General features: G+C 49.4%; 2 protein-coding genes across 2 annotated transcripts in view; one reads left to right on the top strand and one right to left on the bottom strand.

Annotated features, from left to right (window-relative positions):
- Positions 1-5,635: 5,635 nt before the first annotated feature.
- On the bottom strand, positions 5,636-21,702 carry PPP1R15A (protein phosphatase 1 regulatory subunit 15A). Its single transcript, XM_060255491.1, has 3 exons — positions 21,447-21,702; positions 11,401-12,853; positions 5,636-6,896 (listed from the first exon to the last, which is right to left on the bottom strand). The coding sequence occupies exons 2-3, from the start codon at positions 12,844-12,846 to the stop codon at positions 6,621-6,623; spliced, it is 1,722 nt and encodes a 573-aa protein (XP_060111474.1). The 5' UTR covers positions 12,847-12,853; positions 21,447-21,702; the 3' UTR covers positions 5,636-6,620.
- Positions 20,033-23,725, top strand: part of PLEKHA4 (pleckstrin homology domain containing A4) — a 78,375-nt gene continuing 74,682 nt past the window's right edge. The window contains exon 1 of the mRNA XM_060255492.1: positions 20,033-20,119. The gene's annotated coding sequence lies outside the window, so the exon portion shown is untranslated. The remainder of the gene's footprint in view (positions 20,120-23,725) is intronic.

Here is a 23,725-nt window from a genome sequence, read left to right as displayed (position 1 = left end):
GGCTCAAAGGGGCGACGGATTAGCTTGTTCAGCACTAAAGTCAAGTCCCACAACTGTGGGGGCAATCTTGATGGTGGATGCAGCCTAAACAACCCCTTCAAAAATTTCTTGGACTGAGGGTGCGCAAAACCGGAGTACCCCTCCACCGGATCATGGAAGGCAGATATTGCCGCCAAATAAACTTTGACAGAGGAGAAAACCAGGCCCGCATCCACTAGGGACAGCAAAAAATTGCCGCCAATCCCACCCTGCTAGGTGAGACCGAAGGGTCAACTAAAAACTTGGTAAATCTCCGCCACTTCCTGTCATAGGAAGCGCGGGTGGACGGTTTTCTGCTGTTCATAAGAACTAGCTGGACCCTGCCAGAGAACCCTACTGGTCGATGAACCACACTGTCAGCTTCAGATGGGGCATGTTGTGATGGAATACATGCCCGCCCTGAGCTGACAGAAGGTCTGGTTCTGCCGGGAACTGGTAGAAGACCCCCCTCGAGAGTTGGAGCAGGATCGCGAACCAGTTCTGGCAAGGCCACCAGGGAGTCACCAGGATGCAGCGTGGTCTCTCCCTTGCTATTTTGTTGACCACATTCGTCAACAATGGCAGAGGCGGGAACATGTACAGGAACCGGCCCTCCCAAGGAAGCAGGAGCCCGTCTCCCAGAGATGCTGGATCCACTCCCCCTCTGGAACAGAACCTGGGGCATTTCTTGTTCTCGGCTGTGGCGAAGACATCCAGCTGCGGGCACCCCCAAAGCTGGAATACAGGCTTCAGGAAACGTCACTGCAGTTCCCACTCGTGTGGGGAAGCCCCACCCCTGCTGAGGGAGTCTGCCTGAAGGTTGAGGACCCCCGGAAGATGTGCCGCCTTCACGAAGATATCGTACTGGAGACACTCGAACCAGAGATCCATCGCCAATGCGCAGAGCCAACGAGACACTGTCCCTCCTTGCCTGTTGATGTAGTACAGGGCAGTGGTATTGTCCGTAAGCAGCGCTACAGTCCTCCCTGCCACTAAGGGGCAGAAAGAACGTAGGGCAAAGTGAACCGCCAGCAGTTCTAGATAGTTTATGTGGAACTGAGTCAGTTTTGGTGGCCAGCGGCCCCACACATACAGGCCTTCCATGTGGGCCCCCCACCCTCACAAGGAAGCATCTGTGGTGATCGTCATAGTAGGAGTCAGAAGTTGAAAGGGAGCTCCCTGGCAGATGTTGTTCTCTGACCCCCACCACTGTAGCGTCTGCAGAGTCCCGGCTGGGATGGTAAACCTCTTTCGAGGTGAGTCTCTGAGAGGGCGAAACTGGCGAAGAAACCACAACTGTAGGCCTCTCATTCTCAGTTTTGCGAAAAGTAGCGCACTTGTCGTTGCCGCCATCAGCCCCTACTTTCGCCTCTGAAGCAGTTATACCAGACCGACAATGTCTTTTGCCCTCTGCGAAGGCAGGTATGCACGATGCTGGTTCGTATCCAGCAAAGCCCCTATGAACTGCACTGTCCTTGACGGAGTAAGATGAGATTTCTCCAAATTGACCTGCAACCCCAAGGTGTTGAGAAGACGTAGAGTGATGGCAATGTGCGTTGACAAACTTTCCCTCGACTTCGCCACAAGGAGCCAGTCGTCGATGTATGGAAAAACGACAACTCCCTGAAGACGGAGATGGGCAGCCACAACGCTCATCATCTTCGTAAACACCCGAGGTGCAGTGGACAGGCCGAACGGAAGGGCTTTGAACTGGAAGTGCTGGGAACCCACTGCAAACCTGAGGAAACGCCTGAACTCCGGATGGATGCTGACATGGAAGTAGGCATCCTTGAGGTCCAGGGTCACCATCCAGTCTCCTTGGTTGATGAGGGGCAGGATTGTTTGCAGTGTGGCCATTCTGAACTTCTGGTACAGAATAAATTTGTTCAGATTCCGAAGATCCATAATTGGTCTTAAGCCCCCGTCCCTCTTGGGGACCAGGAAGTAGCGAGAGTAAAAACCTCCTGTCCTGGCCTCCATCGGAACTCTCTCTATGGCTTATTTCTGTAGGAGGTTGTTCACCTCCACCAGCAGAGGTGGGGAAGGGGGAGTGGTGATCACCACGGATTGGTTCGGAATCTGCACAAACTCTATTTTGTAGCCCTCTTCTATGATGGGCAAAGCCCACCTGTCTGTAGAGATCAACTCCCAGGCAGATAGGAAAGGGCGGAGACGGATAGATGTTGAAGTGGGGGCGATGACGCGTGCCACAAGAAAGTCAAAAGGCCAGCAGCCTGAGAATTATAGCGGTTCCTGTTGTTGCCTGAGTATGATGGTCTGTCAGGCTGGGTGGAGCGAGGTCGCCATTGCTGTTCTGGCGAAAATTTTTGGAAGGGCTTCTTGGCCCACGGTTTGTGCCACTGCTTTGCCTTAGGAGTCCTTGAGGTGGCCTGCACACCCAGGTTCCTAGAGGTTTTCAGGCTCTTGTCGATTTCCTGCAGTGCACTGTCTGTGGTGGTGCTAAACAGGCCATCCCCCTCGAAGGGCAAGTCCTCGACAAAAGCCCTAGTGTCCTGCTGCAGGGCTGTTGATCTCAACCAGGAGTGCTGACGAATGCACACAGCGGATGTGATTGCCTTTGCTGACACGTCCACCATGTGCTTTGCTGCAGCCAATTGCTGCTTGGCCACAGCAAAGCCTTCTTTCTGCAGCTTCCTGGCAGCCGCCTTCTTGTCCTCGCTCAGGGAAGAGAGAAGAGGGGTAAGTTGTTCCCATACGGAGTACTGGTATCTAGCCATGCAAGCCGCATAATTAGATACCTTTACTCCCAGGGCCCCTGCAGAATACACCTTTCTTCCCATGTTGTCCAGCTTCTTTCCCTCCTTGTCGGGTGGGGATGAGTGGACCTTTCATGCCTTGGATGAAGAAGAGACGACCACTGAGTTCGGTTTCGGATGGGTGAAAAGGAACTCAGCGGATTGATGTAGATGGTCGTCGATGAGTCTCAGCCACTGATGTAGTGCGCCTCTCCGGAGGGATCGATGCCGATGGTCTTTGGGAATGGTGCGACAGCCTCGACATACAGGACGCCTCGGACTGTGATCCCATTCCGCAAACTTCCTCGGTGTCAGGAAGAAGACTAAGAAAGAGGAAGACCATCTCCTGCATGAGCCAAGTCTTTTGTCTAAACCGGGTGATACCTAGGTCAATATTTGATTCTCTATTGTCACCTTTTCAGATAAGTCCATCTAATCTTAAGTATTCCCCACTCAGTAATCACTTCTATTCTGTCACTTTGGAGCCTGCCCCACGACCTGTTTCAATCTGGAAGTTCTTTCAGGTACACAGGACCTAGGCAGAGTTCATTGGTCAAGAGCAGGTACCCAATTAGGTGCCACCAAGGTACTTGTTATTGGCTCTGCAATAGTCTAGCCCTCCTGGTCATTGCAGAGCCTCCCCTTTCTCCTCCCTCCTACCTCCCATTCCCTGAGGGCTCAAGGGAGTCCTTATAACCTGTGGACTAGCTACCCACTGGTGTGCTTCTAGCAGTATCCCAATTCCGCTGTCTAGATCCATCCCCAATTCTGGCCACAGTTTTGGGTCCATTTCCCCTGTCCTCTTTTGTCGCCATTGGAGCCTTCCTTGAAGACTACGATAGGTAATATTACCCTGTGTGTCTACCCTTATATGTTCCCCTAGCCATCTATCTATATTTCTTAGGACTGTGTGTGTGTATGATTGTACGTGTATTTTTATCTTGTATGGAAGTCTATATATTTTTCCAATAAATTATAATTGATTTCACTAAATTAGAGTCCCAAATATTTAAGCATCACTTTTCTGGACATGTATTCTTGTATACATTGGTAAAAGATTCCTAGTGAGCCAGGTGCCCACCTAATTCCCCAACCTCGTTTGAAGGGCATTTCGGCTTACAGAGGAGCCTCGCTCAGTCGGCATTTCGGTCACGACCGGGGTCATATTGGCCGATGTGACCGTCGGGGCCGGGGTGTCTGCCATGGTCGATGCCGATGTGCCCGATCTTTGAGGGCGGAGTGCCGATTCGGTTAGAGCCGCCGAAAGCCGCGCCGCCCTGTTCTTCCTCATTTGCTTGGAGAAGCGGAGGCAATGTGGGCAGGACTCCACACAGTGCGCTTCACCCAAGCAGAGAAGACACAGAGAATGGCCGTCTGGGGGGGGGGGCAATCTTCTTCCCGCAGGAACGGCAACGTTTGAAAACCCCCCAGTGACTTTCCATAGACTCCAGTCGCTAAACACCCGCTCAGAGTCCTCTGAGGGGGAAAAAAAAACTTTGGGGGAAAACAAACGAGGGGGAAGGCCCCGGAGGGCAGTCCGACAGACACACACACAAACTTTTTTTTTACTAACTATATCTACTCTAAGAAAACAACAAATGGGCTATATACACGAGAAAAGGCAAAAACCGATATCTCACCGACCGGGGACATGAAAGGTGAACCTCTCCGCGCAGTGGTCAGAAAGGAACTGGCAGGATCCCCGCACTGGCGCAGGTGAGCATGCGTACTGGGACACCTGCGCATGCCCATTGGCGCTGAGCGCGGAAAAATCCCGGGCTTTTCAGATACCGATTCGGGGATCGGCGCAGGTGCTCTATCCCATGGGTGTGAAGCACAGAGACCACGAGGAAGATCAGTAAATTTCTAGGAGCCGAGTCTGCAAATGCCTGGATTTTTTTGTCTCTGTTTTAAAAGTCTGCATTCTGTCTGGATTGTACTGGCCTACAGTACCAAACGGCAAAGCATGTTGAGGTAGTGTCATGTGAAGCACTACAGAAATAGAATAGTTGTTTCTTTCCAATATCCATGTTTTTTCCAAGCACAAACCTATCCCTTAAAATACAGTTTTGATTCCTGTTGTAAGCTTTAACTGAACACACCTACTCTTGTCCTGAACCCTTAAGGGCTCAACTGAAAGCTAAAGAAACGCTGAGGGGGAGAGTTTGGATCAGCGTTGTGGTTGAGGTTGCCAATTCTGGCTTGGGGAAGTTTTGGAGATTTGAGGGACAGTGTCTGGGGAGGGACTTCAGTTATCTGTGATATATAATATCTACTCTCCAAAGCTGCCATTTTTCTCTGTGGGAACTGATATTTGTAGTCTGGAGATCAGTTCTAATTCCAGAACTCCAGGGACCACCTGGAGGTTGGCAAACCTAGCTACTTCTGTTGAGGTTAACACTCTCCCTGCTACTTGTCCTGAGGGAAAATACTTTTTTCCTGATAGGACAAGAAGTTTGGAGCACATGGATAGAGAACTTGTTGATGGGCAATACATTCAGAAAAGGCAAAACTATTTCTTCCTATCTTCCTTCCTAACAATTAATGCATGGAACTCATTTCCACAGGATGTAGTTTCAAACAGGTATATGACCGGCTACTCTGAGAAAGGATGCTGGACTAGATGGAACTTTGATTTGATCCAGCAGAGTTCTTATACTTTAAAGATAAAGAGCAGTCCGATTCTCATTTGTTTTAAATGCTGGAGTGTACTGCACGTATGCAAGACAGCTCAGCACAGATTTCTCACCATTGTTGAGTTTCAGTTCTAAATGTGCATAAAAATGGCCATTCTCAGTAAGTCACAAAGAAGAGATTGGGTGCAGGAGCAAAGAGCTTTGATTTTTTAAAAAAATTATACAGACAGTTGAAACACCAATTTATTTATACATTAATATAAAAAATATCAAACTGTCAGGTAGTTATTACATATGATATTGAAAGATTAATCAAATGTCTCCAGACAGCAATAATTTAAATATTTAAAAAACATCCTGAAAATAGACAGTTTTTACAGGTATCCCGAAGGCTCAGTCCCAGTTTAAAAGAGATGGGTTTAATTCCCAGTAGGGCCTACACACACAGAATTCTAATGCTGTAACTACAGCAGCTAAAATCCTGTTTTAGTGTAAAGCCTGCCAGATGGAATACTATGTGAATAAGGTATTTTAGCCTGCCCAGTTGTTTAAATCTAGCATTGTCATACAACAATATTCAAGACTAGTGGGAGCTGGTACCAGTGCTACATCCAGCCATAGATTCTCTGAACATCCTTCAGGTTTTTTTCCCCTGCCCATAAAATGGTAATACCAACACACCACCTCATTGTTGCAAACACATTTCACAAGCCTTGCTCACTGTTGCAACAACCCAGAAGTATTACATCAGAGGCCTGACTTGTACACACAGTTGTCACTACAACTGTGGTTCTGTTTTATGTGGAGGATACAAAATGCAGGAATCTGAGGTAGCAATAATTTAGGATCAGTGCATTTGTTCAGAAAAGGAGAACCCAAAACAGCTTGAGCCTGGGCCCCTCCCTCAAGTCTAACCCCACTTGAAAGGATATAGAATGTGAGGTCAGATTGCTTGGTAATCTCGCTACACTGTAGGCTACAGGCAGAGAACAGATATGTCCCATGTTAATGGGTACAGTCGTGTGCATGCAAGGCATGAGTGTCTTGTGATTCCTCCCCTGCCACTTTAATTCAGGAAATGCTAGCAGTCTTGAATTCAGACTCCCATGCTTTTGCTATCAAAAATCCCATCATCCTTCATCTGTGTTTCAGCGCAGAGAGACTGCTTCACAGGCACCACTGTGAGCAGCCATTTCATTCGCAGCTTTGTTTAGGCCGGCAGCTTCTGCTGCCCAGCTGAACTGTGAAGTGTATTGTCAGTGTTTTCTGGCCGAGCAAGGCCCAAAGCCCCATGGATCTTCCTCCATGCTTTGGCGCGATGTTCCCTCTCCAGACAAGGCTCCAAGATGGCTCCCACCTCTGTAATTCTGCGTTTGAAACGACAGCGATCACGGGCCATTTCCTCCCAGGGGCCACGGCGAGCTGCTCGGGAAGCATAATCCCAGACCACCAGTGTATGGATAGTGACCTCAGGAGAGAATTGAACCTAAGGATGAAAGGGAAAGACAAGAAGATTATAGCAGGTATTTCTTAGAGAGGGACAGTTGTGTGCTGTGGAACCCGAGCATGGATATATACGTGTGAAAGAAAATAAGAAATCCTGTGCGATAGGTTCTCTCCTCTCAATTCTGTGGAGAAAACACAAAAGTGCACGTTTCCAATGCACTATAGTTTGAGGGGGCTGAAACTGCTTTGAGAGAGCCACAGCTTTTCCGGGGGCAGTGTATCTCACCAAAGCTTTTGGTCAAACATATTTTTGAAATAAAACATCAGAGACAAAAGAGGGGTGGGTGCTCATTAGCAGTGGCAACAATCCCTCTTAAAACCACTGCTCAGACCTTCACCACCTTTTTGTTGGTCTTCAGCCATACTTTCAGAAACCGCCTTCCAAATTTACAGCTTAAAGTGGGCTCCACGGCCAAACAATGATCTTGTTAAATAGTACCCAAAGCCCTTCCTCAAAACATGGGCCCCTTGCATTCAAACAGGAACTCCCTTCCACACTGCATTCCCCCCGCCCCAGCTCCCACGTCCCTTCTTAGCAAAACAAACCAAGCTCCTCTGATCTGCCTCCTACAGATAAACTCTTCATTCTTGCCATCTTTCCAGCCAAACAATGCTGGGGAGGAGAAGCAAGCACAGGACACCAGTTCTTAAGAATGCACTAAAAACAGACTGGCTGGATCACGCCAAAGGCATCCCAATCAGGGCTTGGTGGCAACAGCCATCCCACCATCACTGTTGCCTCCAGCAACTGGTATTCAGAGAGGTGCTTTATTTGCACAGAGGTTCCCATTTTGCTTCCATGGCTAAAGGTGGCTGATAAAGGAGCATCATTCAGTGCTCCTTTAGAGCCATCGAAACAAATGCCCATTGCCCCATTTTAGATCACCCTGAGTTATGCTTTATGTTTAGTAACCGTAACACTTTATATAGCTCTGTTTTTTATCTTTACAACTAACTTGTAAAACAGACCAGTATTATCTTTAAGTTTCCTGTTTGTTTGTGCGCTTCCAAGCCCCCAACTGGCTGATGTGACATTGAAGTCACGGACTTCCTGATCCAGTGCTCAGTTTTGTAAGCTACTTTGCTATGCCAAGCAGCCTGATAGCCCAGCCTAGCCCAATCTCACCAGAGCTTGGGAGACCACCAAGGACAACAGAAGCTGCTATGCAGAGGCAGGCAATGCAAAACACATCTGCTCATCTTTTCCTTTGAAAATCCCAGTCTTGGGGTCACCATAAATCAGCTCTGACTTGACACACATTATTATGCTAAGCCAACCCTCTCACAGTGGGCTGCTGAAACCGGGGCATAGCTCACTTCCTCAGAGGCACTGGAGTGTACATTCATCAGGCTGATCTATACATGCAACAGAAAGGTAGGGGAATGTTACAAGGAGGTATCAGTTCAAACCAAGATCCACTCCAAACAAGTAATATTCACACAGCATGGGTGTGACACACTCTCCCCTATATCTTTTTATCTCATTTCATCCTGCACTCGGTTCGATGTTTTGCTTATCTAATGAAAGCAAGGAGTGTCCTACGCCCATGCTGAGTGAACAGATTACTTTGGGACTGGGTCTTGTTTTGAGTTGGCCTCTCCGTGTAACATTCTGTTTGTGAATACAAATCAGTCTGATGGAATCACACTGACTCCCATGCATTTGATGAAGCAAGCAGACTCACTTCAAGGTGCCACAGGATTCCTGTTTTACACACAAGACAAAAACCAAAGGCCACCATTCAGGCTGACCATGGAATGCACAGTCCCTGTCTGACACAGATTAACCACACTTTATCCAAAGCATTTTGTGCGCCTCCCTTTGCAGGGTGGTGGTGGTGGGGGCTCAGTGCAACTCAGAATCCACCCTTTATGGCTAGAAATCCTTTATCTACCCTTAATTGCTCTGTGGCCCTGACCTGGATAGCCCAGGTTAGCCTGAACGAATCACATCTCAGAAACTAAGCAGGACCAGCTAATATTTGGAAGGGAGACCACCCAGGAACACCAAGGTTTTGACACAGAGGCAGGCAATGGCAAACCATCTCTGATGGTCTCTTGCCTTGAAAATCCTACAGGAGTGTCGTAAGCTATAACTTGATGGCAACAACAACAGCAGCAGTGGCTGGCTGTGCCAACTCAGGCATGTGGAAAAGGCATTCCTTCCATGCTCAGAGACATAGACTTTGTTCTCCCACATTCCTGAGTCAAGAGCCAATTCAATTAAAATCCTAAGCATCCACGGTGTGACCCAACAGTTTGCTCTGGGGAAGGCTGAGGTAGTTCTCTCTGAGCTTGCCACAGAAAATGTACTAAGTGCTATTAAGCCAAAAACCTCCCCCCAAAAAACACTAAAACTGCTGCATTCTGAGATCATCAGCTTTTGCACAGTGGATCTGCAAGTAGTTCAGATGACTGACTTCCACAAAGGAAGCAAGGGAAGGCAAGGGAGGGGCCTTCTGGGCTCAGGAATCTCACAGCCTTACGTCATCCACTTCCGTTGCTGGAAGTCTAGCATTACACAGAGCAGGGACTCGGTATTTCTGGCTCTTTCCAGAATGGTGAGACTGAGGAGGGTGTGGGAGGAGGGTCTGAGGCTAGAAAGGGAGGGCTGGCTGGGGAGACATCATAGCATGAGAAAGAGGAGGCTTGGGGAAATCACCCTTTGGTCATCAATGACAGCCATTTCTCTACATCCCACAAATTCACTTCCACTGTTTCTCACTTATAAACGCGCACACCCTGTGAATAATTCTGTTGGGGGTGCATTATAATTAGGGATGCTGCCAAACTGTGCTAAGGTTGCCAGCCTCCAGGTGGGGCCTGGCGATCTCCTGCTTTTACAAACTGATCTCCAGCTGGCAGAGATCAGCTCCCCTGAAGAAAATCTGCTGCTTGAAGGGCACTTGGTGTAATCAGTAGATTGATCAAAGCCACCAAGTAATACACCATCTTTCAATTTGCAAAAATATATTACAAGGATTGTGTACAACACATAATAAACAATACCATAATGATAGAGGCCAGCGGTGCTTGGGCCTTTTAAAGTAACAGAAACCCCAAGGGGCCAAAAACCCCGTCTTCAAAGGAATAGATATAAGTCCAAACTGACATTCACAAGGTGAGTGCTCCTGAGGAGTGTAGCTTCAGTGCAGCCACTTTCTTAAAAAGATGTTCACACTGAAATGAGAAGCTTAATGCTGTGATTAGAAAATGTAGAATGGGGTTCCTAAATAATTAAGACATTAAACTGAAGAAAGAATTGAAACATCATCAAAATATAGAGACATCCTTTTAAGAAAGCGGGTGCATTTTTTTGGCCCCTTGGGATTTCTGTTACTTTAAAAGGCCCTAGCACCGCCGGCCTCTATCATTATTGTATTTTTTATTATGTGTTGTATACAATCCTTGTAATATATTTTTGCAAACTGAAAGACGTGGTAGCTTTGATCAGTCCCCTGGAGAAAATGGCTACTTTGATGGGCAGATTCTGAGGCATTGTGCCATGCTGAGGCCCCTCCCTTCCCCAAACCCTGCCCTCTCCTGGTTCCACCCCCAAAGTCTCCAGGTATTTTTCAACGCAGTCCTGGTAACCCTAAACTGTGCAGTCCCACTACTTTCAGCTTCTCACTTCGGTTTCTCTTTTCAGGCCACTTTGTTTCTCTTTCCTGTCCTATACAAACAAATAAAAGAATCTGGAATGCCAGTGTTGAAAATAGGTGAAACAAAAAGGTCTGCAAGGGCATCGTACCAAAATGAAATACAGCACATGCATACATCCCTAACTGCAATGTTAGCTCCTGTGTAGTGTAATGTGCTAAACAACATCTAATAACATCATAGTAAAGAGCACTAATCAAGAACTAATAATAATGCCATCTAGGGATTAAAACTGTATATGTTTGAGATGTTTTAAGGATTTTATTGTAATGATTTAATTCTTTGTTCTTTTAATTGCTGTTAACTGCCCTGAGTCCATCAGGGGAGGGTGGGATATAAGTACAATAAAAAAATAGTAATTTCAGGAGAATTAACAACAGAGTGTCCTGTGACAATTTCAAGGCTAAAAGTTAGTGGGAACTGGCATTCTGGGAAGGCCCCTCATCGCCTCCCACGCTCCCCAAATAAATAGCAATCCTGTTTTGACACACTCTACAATACCACAGTTTTGAGCCTACCTCATATTGGGATACCCACCCTTTTCCTGTCTGTTGTGCAGCTAGTAAAAGCAAAGTTGCCCTACTATCCACCACATTAACACAATGGTGGTTAGGGGTGAGAAACCATAGTAAGAGTGGTAAAAAAATCATGCGTAGTGTCACATTTTTCCCAGTATTTGTGAACGAAACAGGCAATTCTCATCCAATTACTGATGGTGAGAGGCAGAATCAGGAGTGTTACTACTAATTACAGAACAACAGAAAGCCACAAGCCAAATACAAGAACTCTGGTTTACTTCATTAACATTTTTCAATGTGACTCACCTTCTTAACCACCTGGCTTTCCTTCTGGGAACCTAAGGATGTTTCTACGGTGACCAAGTCACAGTTTCTTTCAGTTTCCAACTGGCAGCATTGGTGAGGTACATGCCCAGTGACAGATCTTCGGTCTTTTGGGGAAGATGGTTTGGGAGGATTACAAAACTCTTCCGGCTTAGAATCTGGTTTTCTTAAATGAAAGGAGACTGTGATTTCCTTGTGCTTCTTGGGCTCAGGTGGGTTGAAGATGGCTGGCTGAATTGATTTGGAAACACAGAGTGAATGCAAAGGGTCCATGTTGGGGAAGGAAGATCCACAGAAATTCTCAGGAAAATCCTGCTGTTGAGAATTATTTTCTGCAGCAGAACTATCTCCATTTTCCAAAACAGCACCATCTAAATACGACTGACCAGTCTCTTCCATCTCGTCTTCACTTGACCAGTCTTCTGAATCATCATCATCATCTTCCTTTGATGGACTGTAGAACAAAGAGACCACAAGGGGGTTCTTGAAGCCACAAGAGATGATAGGTGTTCCCAAGTTCTCCTTAGCTTTCCCGTATTGTGACAGGTATCCCCCACATTCTGAAGAATCTGATGTACTTTCCATGCTTTGTTCTTCAAACACCACAAAATCCCCACTATGTTCGACACTCTCCCTGCGTTCCCGGGAAACAGAGGGACTCTCCACGCTTTCCACAGATTCTCCTTCAAGATCATTTTCAAAATCCCCAAACTCTTCACAGGAGCTACAGGAATCTTCAAAATATCCCCTGATACCCAAACCTTTCAGTGAATTCTGGGGGAAACTCCCAGGATACTCTGCATCCTCAAGTCCCATGTCTTCGTCTGATGAGCTTTCCAAATCATCTTCAAAGTCAAAGGAGATGGAACGACGTATTAGACACACTGCAGTGTTATCTTCCAAATCCATCTTAGCCATTTTAGCATTACTGAAAAACTCTTCTGAGCATTCTCCAAAATGTCCATCTTCAATTAATCTTTCTACATCCTCTTGGGACCAGCTTTCAAGGCTACTCAGGATAAGATACCTTTGATGGTCAACTTTGCAGTTGACCTTCTCTCCATCATCTAGTTTGCTTTTATCTCTCCCAAGTTTGTCTTTGTCTCCCGAGGGTCTCTTTACTTTCTCCAAAGAGGCTGCGGCAGCCAGGCTGCAGGCCCCCTTGGCAATGCCCATCTGTATAGCCCTCATCAGTGCTCCAGAGAAATTCCGCCAAAGGTGGAACCATTTCTTAACCCAGCACATTGCAAGGTTAGCCACACGTCCAAGAAGCATAGCTGTATTGTCAAGCTTGCCAGTAGGAGAGGATGGGCTTGATTCCAGAGGTAGTCTTTTGGTCATCATGAGTCCAAAGTGATCACAGCAAACAGAGGGCATGTTTAGACTTTTTGGCTGTAAGGCCAACTCGTTGGACAAGTGAGGAGGCATTTTTGACCTGAAAATAAACAGAAATAAGGATAAGCCATAAGCTTTATTAGAATCTAGGGGCTCTAGAATGGGAAAGTGGTAGAGGGAAGTCTGGAAGATTCATTTTCATAACCCTGCCCATTTGTTGCAAACCTGTTGGTGGGGCACATATTTTGCAGTGAGAAGGTCCCAGGTTCAATCCCTGCTGTATAAAGGATCTCCACTAGGAGGGGGAAGACTCTGATGGAGAAGAATCTAGAGCAGGGGTGGCCATACTGTGGCTTGGGAGCCACATGTGGTTCCTTCACACATATTGTGTGGCTCTTGAAGCCCCCACCACCCTATCAAGCAGCTTGGAGAAGGCATTTCTCTCTTTAAATCTCTTTGTCGGAACTTGTAACTTTGATTGCTTTGCTTTAACCAAACTGACTCCATGTTGCAACTTAGAAAGCTTGACAGCGGTCAGTGACCCGGGCCTCTCTGCTATGCCAAATATTTAGGGCAGTAAGGCAGGCGGCAGAGAGTCTCTGCTTAACATCCACAGGTGCCCTTTGAAGCCAGGCCGTTTGGCCTTCGCAACAGGGGGGCATCCTCCTTTGCTGATAACAGAGGCTGGGAAGAAGAGACAACCATTTGAGACCGTGTGAATTATTGTTTTATTATGCTTTGCTGTGGGCATAAAATGTAACCAACTGCCCAGAATTGCCATTACTGTTATTTCGTTACTATAGTACTGTAGTTCTTCAAATAAAGATCCTAACTTGCAACAAGTATTGGACTCTTCTGAAGTTCATCCAAGTTCTGACATTATAACAGTAATCCCTTTGTTTGGGCTTATCGGAACTGGCAACCTGGCCCGATGGCGGCACTGGCTCCAGACAACGGAGAGCCCAATATCCCACCAGACGAGGAACCCCTCGACCCGAAGGTAACTGGCGCGAGGAGGAAGATTAAAGTCCCCGCGCCGTTTTCCGTCGACGCCTTTCCTTCCCAAATCTGGAGCCCGAGGAAGTCTACGGCCGCTATGGAGGCCGCAGAGCAACGCTACCGAATTATCGCCACGGGCGGGGGAGAAGGGGACGAGGACGAGCCCAGAGACGAGGGGCTCGGCACTTACGGCGGAGGGGACCCGATCCGAACACTACGCAACGAATTGTTCGATTGGGTGAAAGAAATCCACGATGAGGTTCATGCCTCCAGAACCCTTATGGCGGAGGAGATGCAGCAGAACCTGGGAGCGATTCGCGACCAAATCCGCACGCTCCAGGGGGTCGTGGCCGCAGGGCAAATCCCGGGGGGGGGGGCGGCGGGCCCTCCGGCAGGCGCACCGGCCGGGCCCCCGGCGGGACCCCCCGCGGGGCCGCCAGCCGGTCCTCCGGCAGGACCCCCGATTGGGCCCCCGGCCGGCCCTCCAGCAGGTCCCCTGGCTGGGCCACCCGCGGGACCGCCAGCCGGCCCTCCGGCGGGACCCCCGGCCCCACCACTTGGTGGGCCGGTGGCTCCGGTAGTTCCGGCTCCTGTCGCCCCGGCCGGAGGAGACGGGGGAGGACACCGGGAGCTGAAAATCACCTTCGACGGGGACGGAGAAGCGGTGGAGTACTTTACGATCCAGTGCAACACGTTTTTCACGCACTGGGGAGCGGGGTACCCCACGGAAGCAAGCCGCGTAGACCACATCGCCTCCAGACTGAGGGGACCGGCTCAGAAATGGTACGTGGGGCTCTATACGGGACGGAAACCCGAGCTAGCCACCGTGGCAGACTTCCTCCAGGCGATGCTCCGACAGTACGGAGACCCCCTGCGAGAAGAGAAAGCCATCGCGGCCCTACAAAGAATAGAGCAAGGCAACCGCACCACCCGAGAGTACGCTACCGAGTTCATGGGCCACTGCGCGGCAGCCAGGGGATGGAATGAAGTAATGAAATACACCGCGTTCAAGAACGGCCTGAACGCGAACATCCTAGACCGGTGCTACCACCAGGGAAGACCAGATACCCTGGTAGGATGGATCCAACTGGCCGGGGAGGTAGAGACCGACCTCCAGCACGTCGGGATGCGACGCCAGCAACAAGGCAAGAAGGGAGGAAAGTCGAGCCCCTCCCCGAGCAAGACGGAAGGGAAGCGGGGCCCCGCAACCTCGACCCCCTCGACCGCAGCGCGGAAGTGTTTCAGGTGCGGGGATCCGAACCACCTGGCCGCGAACTGCCCAGGGAAGCCAACACCGACCCTGATGCAGCCCAAATCGACGCCCACCGCGCCGAAAAAGAAAGGCGGGCGAGCGAAGGAGCCCAGTCGGGGCACCGTCGCCACTTCCTTGGCGATTGACGAGGATGTTACCACCATAGAGGAGTCCAGCGAGGAGTCCTGGGATCAGGAGTCGGCGGGAAACGACAGCAACCTGCTTTAACCAGTGCCGCGAAGCAGGTCGATAAAACGCCGGCACTACTAACGGTGAGAGTTACCGGGGGGCTTTTGTTCATGGCGGTCACCCTTTTGAACCCCAACCTGAAAAGATTTATGCACGCCCGGGCCCTGATTGACTCTGGGTGCACGAGAGACATTATCACCCCCCGCTTAGTGGAGGCGCTGGGGTTAGCCACGTCTCCCCTTCCCCACCCCATCCAATTTGAACAAATGGACGGGTCGCCCATGAGGGGGGAACCATGCACCCTAGAGACCCAGGCCACCCCTGTGGGAACCGAAGAGCACTGGGGGGTAGAAACTTTTGTCATAGCCCCGTCCTGCTCCTTCGATGTGGTGGTGGGATCGGGATGGCTAGCAAAACACCAACCGGACATTCGATGGGCAGAGCAAATCGTGCGGTTCCCGGACTGGCGGTGTGAGCACCACCACTGGAGACCCGAGTGGGGTCCGAAAGCACCCCCGCAGAATGAAAGACTCTGCCTCACCCTCGAAGAGATAGGATCGATCCCCAAAGAATACAGGGACTTGAGGAAAGCCTTTAGTGAGCGGGAGGCGGACGAACTCCCCCCGCACCGCCCCACGGACTGTGCCATCGAACTCATTCCCGGGCAGACTCTGCCAAAGGCAAAACTGTATTCCATGGGTTGGGCAGAGAAAGCGGAACTGAGAAAATTTATTGACAAAAATTTGAAACGGGGCTTCATTCGACCAGCCATGGCCCCCCATGCTGCCCCTGTACTGTTCCGCAAGAAAAAGGACGGGGGGCTTAGACTTTGCACAGATTTTCGCGGGATAAATGGGATTTCTATGTCCAATGCTTACCCGATCCCGTTGATAAGAGACCTTTTGAACACAGTGACCGAGGGCAAGATCTTCACTAAGCTAGATCTCAGAGACGCGTACTTTCGCTTGCGGATTAAGGAAGGAGACGAGTGGAAGACTGCGTTCAACACACCTATGGGACAGTTTGAATATCTAGTGATGCCATTCGGGCTCCAGGGAGCGCCGGGGTTTTTTATGAACTTTATAAATGAAGTGTTGAGAGAGTTTCTGTTTAAGGGGGTGGTGGTGTACCTTGATGACATCATTATCTATTCGAAAGATCTTGAATCCCATGTGCCCCTAGTGCGAAAAGTATTGACTACTCTGTGTAAGAACAAATTGTATGCTAAACTGTCTAAGTGTGAGTTCCACAAGACGGAACTAGACTGCTTGGGATTCTGAGTGTCGGGGGAGGGGCTTGCGATGGACCCGGCAAAAATCCAAGCTGTTCTAGATTGGGAACCACCCCGAACCCGACGGCAGTTACAATCTTTTCTCGGGTTCGCCAATTTCTACCGCGGATTCATTAAGGGGTTCGCCCGGGTGATGCTCCCTCTCACGGAGCTCCTAAAAACGAAGGGGAGGGGGGAAGCAGCGAAAAAACCCGGGGCGCGCTTGACATGGACGCCGGAATGCCACCATGCTTTCCAAGAGCTTAAGCAACTCTTCACCTCTGAACCAATACTGGCTCACCCCAATGAACTAAAACCCTTCGTGGTGCAATGCGACGCCTCCGACGTCGCCGTAGGAGCCATATTGATGCAGAGGAACGAGGAGGGGGAACTGCGTCCCTGCGCCTATATCTCACACAAATTCTCAAACGAACAAAGAAACTGGTTGGTGTGGGACAAAGAGGCTTTTGCAGTAATGTTTGCCTTGAAAACTTGGAGATCCTGGTTAGAGGGAGCCCGAGTCCCCTTTGAAATTTGGACCGACCACAAAAACTTAGAAGCCCTCACGGGTCGCCGCAAACTGACGGCCAAACAAATCCGGTGGGCGGGATTCTTTGCAAAATTTGACTTCGTGCTGAAACACATCCCAGGAACGAAGAACTTTTTGGCTGACGCGCTATCACGCATGCCTCAGCACGAGAGTCAACGAGAGGAAGTGATCGACTCTCTCATCCCCCCATCAGCAGTCGCGGGAGGGGTCACTACCCGTTCAGGAAAAAAGACCGGGGCCCCGGAATTACCGCAAAAGGAACGCTTTGCGTCAGAGGCAGACTTAGAAGGAGCAGAGCGCCCTGACGGGCTCGAGCAAGGGGAGGGGGGACTTTGGCTCCACAAAGGGAAAATCTATGTGCCTAGGTCTATGAGGAAGGAGGTATTAGAACAGAGCCATTCTAACCTCCTGGCCGGTCACTTTGGGTATGTAAAAACCCTCCACCTCATCACTCGACAATTTTGGTGGCCAAAACTAAAAAGAGACGTTTCTGAATTCGTGCTAGCATGCCCTACGTGCATCATGTCCAAACGCCGGGGAGGAAAACCCCCCGGCCACCTCGTCCCCCTCCCCACGGCCAGTCGACCCTGGGCCGTTGTGTCGATGGATTTTATAGTGGAACTTCCTCCATCCCAGGGGAAAACAGTGATACTGGTAGTGGTTGACACTTTTTCAAAGCAAGCCCACTTCATCCCCTGCAAGAAATTGCCCACAGCTAGGAAATTGGCCCAGCTTTTCTTTAATCACGTGGTCCGCCTACACTCATTCCCCGAGAAGGTCATTAGTGACCGCGGGCCACAGTTCGTTGCCAACTTCTGGCGGGAGTTTTGCAAGCTAGCTGGCATCGAGCAAGGTCTTAGCTCCGCTTACCACCCGCAAACGGACGGACAGACGGAGAGAGTGAACGGGCTTCTCGAACAGTATCTAAGGTGTTACATTAATTACCAACAAACAAATTGGGTGGAGCTTCTGCCGTTCGCAGAATATGGATACAATAACAGCCTCCATAGTTCTACCAAAACCTCCCCTTTCCAAATAGTCAACGGCTACGAGGGAAAGCCTTTCCCAAACCTCCCCCTCCCTGCAGGACTGAAAGAGCCCACTTCTTGCCTCCAGTGGTGGGAGGGGATAAGGGAAGGGTGGAAAGTGATCCAAGAAAATCTGGAAGAAGCAAAAAAGGAGTATAAGCGACACTTTGACAAAAAACATGCCCCGCAATGGGAAATGAAGGAGGGAGAGACAGTGTTCCTATCCACCAAAAACTTGCCCCTTCCTCAAGGGTGCCACAAACTTGCCCTCAAGTACCTGGGGCCATTCAAAATAAAGAAAGTTATCAATAAAGTGAATGTGGAACTAGAGTTACCCAAATCCCTAAGTAAGATCCACCCTGTTTTTCATTGCAGCCTTCTTCGCAAGGATCCTGGAGCTACGCAGTTTCATCCTCGCCCCCCGGAGCCGCCTCCGACATTAGTGAAGGGTCAGAGTCATCATGAGGTGTTAGATATTCTAGACTCTAAGATCCGAAGGGGGGTGCTATATTATCTGATCAGGTGGAAGTACTTTCCCCCTAGCTGTGATGAGTGGGTAAAAGCTACTGATGTATCCGCACCGCAATTACTCAGAAAATTTCACCTACTGTACCCACACAAGCCCAAGCCGAAGAGCTTAGGGGGGGCAGTATGTCAGAACTTGTAACTTTGATTGCTTTGCTTTAACCAAACTGACTCCATGTTGCAACTTAGAAAGCTTGACAGCGGTCAGTGACCCGGGCCTCTCTGCTATGCCAAATATTTAGGGCAGTAAGGCAGGCGGCAGAGAGTCTCTGCTTAACATCCACAGGTGCCCTTTGAAGCCAGGCCGTTTGGCCTTCGCAACAGGGGGGCATCCTCCTTTGCTGATAACGGAGGCTGGGAAGAAGAGACAACCATTTGAGACCGTGTGAATTATTGTTTTATTATGCTTTGCTGTGGGCATAAAATGTAACCAACTGCCCAGAATCGCCATTACTGTTATTTCGTTACTATAGTACTGTAGTTCTTCAAATAAAGATCCTAACTTGCAACAAGTATTGGACTCTTCTGAAGTTCATCCAAGTTCTGACACTCTTCTCCAAGTCAAGCCAGCTTGCAGCTTGGAGAATGCATTTAAAGTTAAAGTTTCTTTCTTTCTATCTCTCCCTCCCCAATCTATTTGCCTATCTGCCTGCCTGCCCTGCAGCTTTCAAACATCTGATGTTTATCTCTTGTGGCTCTCAAACATCTGGCATTTGTTCTTTGTGGCTCTTACATTAAGCAAGTTTGGCCATCCCTGGTCTAGAGCCAATCAGCAGATCACAATGACTCAGCAGGAGCAATTACCTGATATAAAGCAGTTTAATACATTCAGGGGAGGGATGCATCAATTCACAAAAGACTGTTCCCTAATCCACACTGTGCAAATACAGGTCCTGATTACTGATCGGGGAAATGACATCCTGCACATGCTCAGAGGTCCTGTTAAGAATTGTTGCACTCCAGGCCAAGCCCTGCTAATGATAATAGATTTCAGCCCTGTTTTAGAGAGATGTTATGCCACTTTTTCAGGGAACCTGCCTGAGCCCTGGGGCAAGTTAAACTGGGCGGTTAAGCTGTGCAGTATGTTACTCGATCTGGAAAGGTCAGAAATCCTGGGTTCTTTGGGAGTTCAGGGCAGACTGGAGTCTGGTGAAAGACAGACACCTTATTTCTTTGCAAAGGAAGTGCCATGGGTTTAGTAAAGGCCAGTCAGATCTTTTGAGCAAGACTAGCAAGTCAGAGGAAGAGGCCAGAAGCCTGCATTCCTTGGGCCTATATCCCAGACTCCAGCAGAATTCCCTCCTCCCCTGCTGACTGTGAGCTTCAGTTTATTTCTCCTTCAGCTCTGAACTGTTTTCCTGGCTGGGATGTGTAGGTTGATTTAATCCTGGGCGCGCCCCAAACAAGCTCCAGCAAGTGCCCCTGGAACGCTGGCAACACCCCAGTCCGGAAGCAGAAGTGGGGGGATCATTCACATCCACACACAACCGGCTGGCTCCCGTGTGCTGCTGTCGGGGAGAGAGGCAGAAAAGCCAAGATTCTGACCACAACAGGTTAGAGCTGGAACAGAGGGGGGGAGCAGGAGGGGAGAGGAAGCAAAGAGAAGGGAGGGGAAGTTTTGCTTTTATGAATCACCACAAAGGAAATGATGCATGGAAGGACAATGTACAGGAGCAGCAGAGCTGCAGATGGTTGTTGGGAGAACACCTGGATTTTGACAGCCAGGAGACCCTGATGATCATCCTGTCCTCTCCAAAATAAAGGCTAGGGCTCCCCATAGAAATCTATCATCCCAAAGAGTGGCAAACCTCCATAGACACCCCAGAGCAAAATCTGAGAAAGCTCTTAATAGCGGGTAGGTTAATATTTGGGAAAGATGGGGGCGGGGGAGTGGAGAGACCTGGGAATGACACCTTGTGAACAAGGGATAGACCAGAAGGCAGGATTGTGATTTTTTTAAAAAAAACAAAGGTACTGCTTAACAAACAATGCTGGGGGTGGGGGAGCCAACATTAAATTAGGGGTTTTTTTTTTCCCTGGTTGGTCTTCCCCAGGAATTCTGCATTTGAGAGAAGTGAAAATACAGCAAAAAGGGGGAGGAGTTGTTGGGGGTCACCAATGGCAAAAGAAGAGGATAAATACATATATAACTGGAAAGGGGCACACTAGTGTGGAAAAAGCAAAAATGCAAGGAGTTTTGGCGGCAGAAATAAAATCTGGACATACAAGGAAAGATGAGCAGAATTTTTGGGGGGGGGGGGGCAACACAAAACATAAGGCTTCGGTGGGTAAAAATGGGAACTCTCATAGACTGAATGAGTTCCAAGATATTACAAGAAAATAAGATTTAGATGCCCCGGCAGGGGTTAGCATCGGGATGCAGCTTTCCTAGGAAGGCAGCGCTCCCGGGTGGCTCTAGCAGAGAGCGCCAAAGATCGACCGGCACCATTTTGACTCAGGCATTATGCAAGAATAAGGACCAAAACTGCCTAGCAATTAGAAGGGTGTCAAAGGTTTGGGCGGCTGCCCGCCGCAGAGGTGTGAGGGTGGTGGACGGGGGCCCGAGAGGGAGGGTGGGGGTGCTCGCCAGGATGCCCGGGTTCCCTGAGAGAATAAACAAGGAAACCAGGAACCGGGCGTTCCTCTTGGGAAACAGGACTACTGGGTTTTCTGGAACTGGGTGTGGGACGAGGTCAAGCCACCCGGCAATCTGGGAGACAGGATTCCTGGGCAGGGAGTAGGTGAGGCCAGAAGGAAATGGCAACCACAGATAGGAGCTTGGAAAGGGGTGGGGGAGCGGCCAGGAGATCTAGCGGGTCGGAAAAGAGCCGTGGTTGGGGGCAGTAGGGTGAGCCCCGCTTCCCTTCCTTTCCACCTTACCTCTGGGGTCTTATCCAGGGATCAGTTCGCTCCAGCAAACAGCTCCGGGGCTGGCGCAGGGAATCAACTGAAAGGCAACCTTGGCAGAACTCCGAGGGTCGGCGGCGGCACTGGCCATGTCTCCCTATCGATACGGCGGCTGCTTTTTGGAGTGAATAGATTAGAATGGCATGTTTTGATAGCCGGCTGCGTCACTCAGCCTATATAGCCGGCGTTCGGAGACTGTGCGTCATGGGGCTGTGACGTTATGGTCCGTGGGCGTGGCCGGACGAGGGACGCGAAATATCGAGAGCGTTCAAGAGGGGAGGGGGGGGAAGCTCCGGGCTGTAGGAAACGGCGCGTCACGTGGTGCGTCTGGCAGAAGAATTGCTAGGGGGGAAACTCCAAGCTAGTAATTTCCAGTTCCACATTTTAATCGTCAGGACTGGAGGTTAGAGTCGTAAGTAGCGGAACTGGAAATCACTTCTTCCTGAAATTCATTCATTTCCCGTCCGCCAAGTGATAGGCACATACAGCCTCTTTGGTGTTATTTATTGTAGCAGAACAAGAAATCCCATAACTCAAACCAACGCTCGAAATGTGAAACAGAAAGCAACTTTTCCAGATCCTAGTGGCTGCGATCACCTGCCCTAAATAATGCACTTTCAGTGCTTTCCAGCTGGATTTTACTATGAGAACTGGCAAAATCCAGTTGGAAAGTGAAAGTTCGAGAGGGGAGGGGAGGAGGGAAGGAGAGGCGAGTGTGTGTGATCATGGCGAGTGTGTTTCAAGTGCTTTAAGAAACCGTTTGGGATGTTTTTTTTTAAATCTTTTTTTTCTGACTGTAGCGAGCTGTTATTCCACTCTTTGCTCCGAGATGCTCATGCTATGGGATGTCCCTCCATTTTATCCTCACAACAGGCTTTAAACAGTCCCTGTGAGGTAGGTTCCGCTGAGCGAGAGAAAGGATTTGGTCCAAAGCCACCTAGTGAATGTCATGGCAAGCGGGAATAGGAACGCTGGTCTCCCTGGAAGTAGTCTTAAAGTTATAATACCATACTGGATCTCATGGAAAGTTTCTCACATAAGAGATTTATTCCACAAGATAAGCGTTTAAAATAAGCAGGGTTGCCAGTTTCTGGGTGGAGAAATACCTGGAGACAGGGCCAGCCCTGGACTGTCTGGCACCCTAGGCAAGGCTAACTTCTGCCCCCACCCCCCGCTAACATCACGGATTGACATGGGGGCATTCAATTTGGAGCCCCCAGAAGGTTGGCACCCTAGGTGATTGCCTAGTTTGCCAGTGGCAAGGCTGGCCTTGCCTGGAGATTTTGGGGATGGAGCCTGGGTAGGGACCTCAGCATGCCACAGAGTTCAGCTATTTACTCCAGGAGAACGGATCTGTACCATCTGGAGATTAATAGCAGGAGAACTTCAGGCCCTACCAGGAGGTTAGCAACCTTATTTAAAAGCACAGCGTCAGTAAAAACAAAAAACCTGCCAATAGCAATAAAAATGACACACCTGCCAGCAGAGAAGGGGCCAATCCAGCTTCAGGAGGCAAAACCCCAAAAATCTATCACCTGAAAGCAGCAACCCTGGAGGCCCAGACCTGCTGTCCTGATCTAACCTAACCGTGGATTGAGTTTAGCCCTGCAACTCAGGTTTTGGGGCTCATTAGCAGGGAGTGTCTGACTGAAATTTCAGGGCCGGCAGCCAACCCACACACACGGTGGCTGCTGCCACTTCTCTGCCTGCCTGCTTGAGGTAACGATTGCAGATACAGTATGTGTTTGAATCCAACCAGCAGCGGCAACTCAGCTACAGTTTATGTCAAGCTGCACTTCTGTATGCTGTTAGCTCATCTTGTAAAAGCCACGTGGAGGTCACTCCACAGGTGCATGAGTGCCGTGTGATACAATTCTCCAAGATGATGTGTGGAAATTTGACTGTTGTTGTTAGTTACTATTTGGTGTGACATCACTAGGCCTCACCTATCTAGTCTCAGGTCAGGGGTGTTGAGGACCTGACAACTCTTTCATTTAGGGCTAGTGTCACAGTTGAAGGTTGTCTGGGATGGGCAGGGTTGCCAGTTCCAGGTTGGAAAATTCTTGGAGATTGGTGGGTGGATCTTGGGAAGGGCAGAGTTTGGGGAGAGGAGGATCCTCATGGAGGTATAATGCTAATGAATCCACTCTTCAAAGCGGATGTTTTTCTCCGGGGGGACTGATAGGGTTGCCAGGTCCAATTCAAGAAATATCTGGGGACTTTGGGGGTGGAGCCAGGAGACTTTGAGGGCG

The sequence above is a fragment of the Heteronotia binoei genome, chromosome 15, assembly GCF_032191835.1.
Source record: "Heteronotia binoei isolate CCM8104 ecotype False Entrance Well chromosome 15, APGP_CSIRO_Hbin_v1, whole genome shotgun sequence".
Taxonomy (NCBI): domain Eukaryota; kingdom Metazoa; phylum Chordata; class Lepidosauria; order Squamata; family Gekkonidae; genus Heteronotia; species Heteronotia binoei.
The sequence above is the reverse complement of the archived record's forward strand: the minus strand, read 5'-3'. Positions and strand labels throughout refer to the sequence as shown.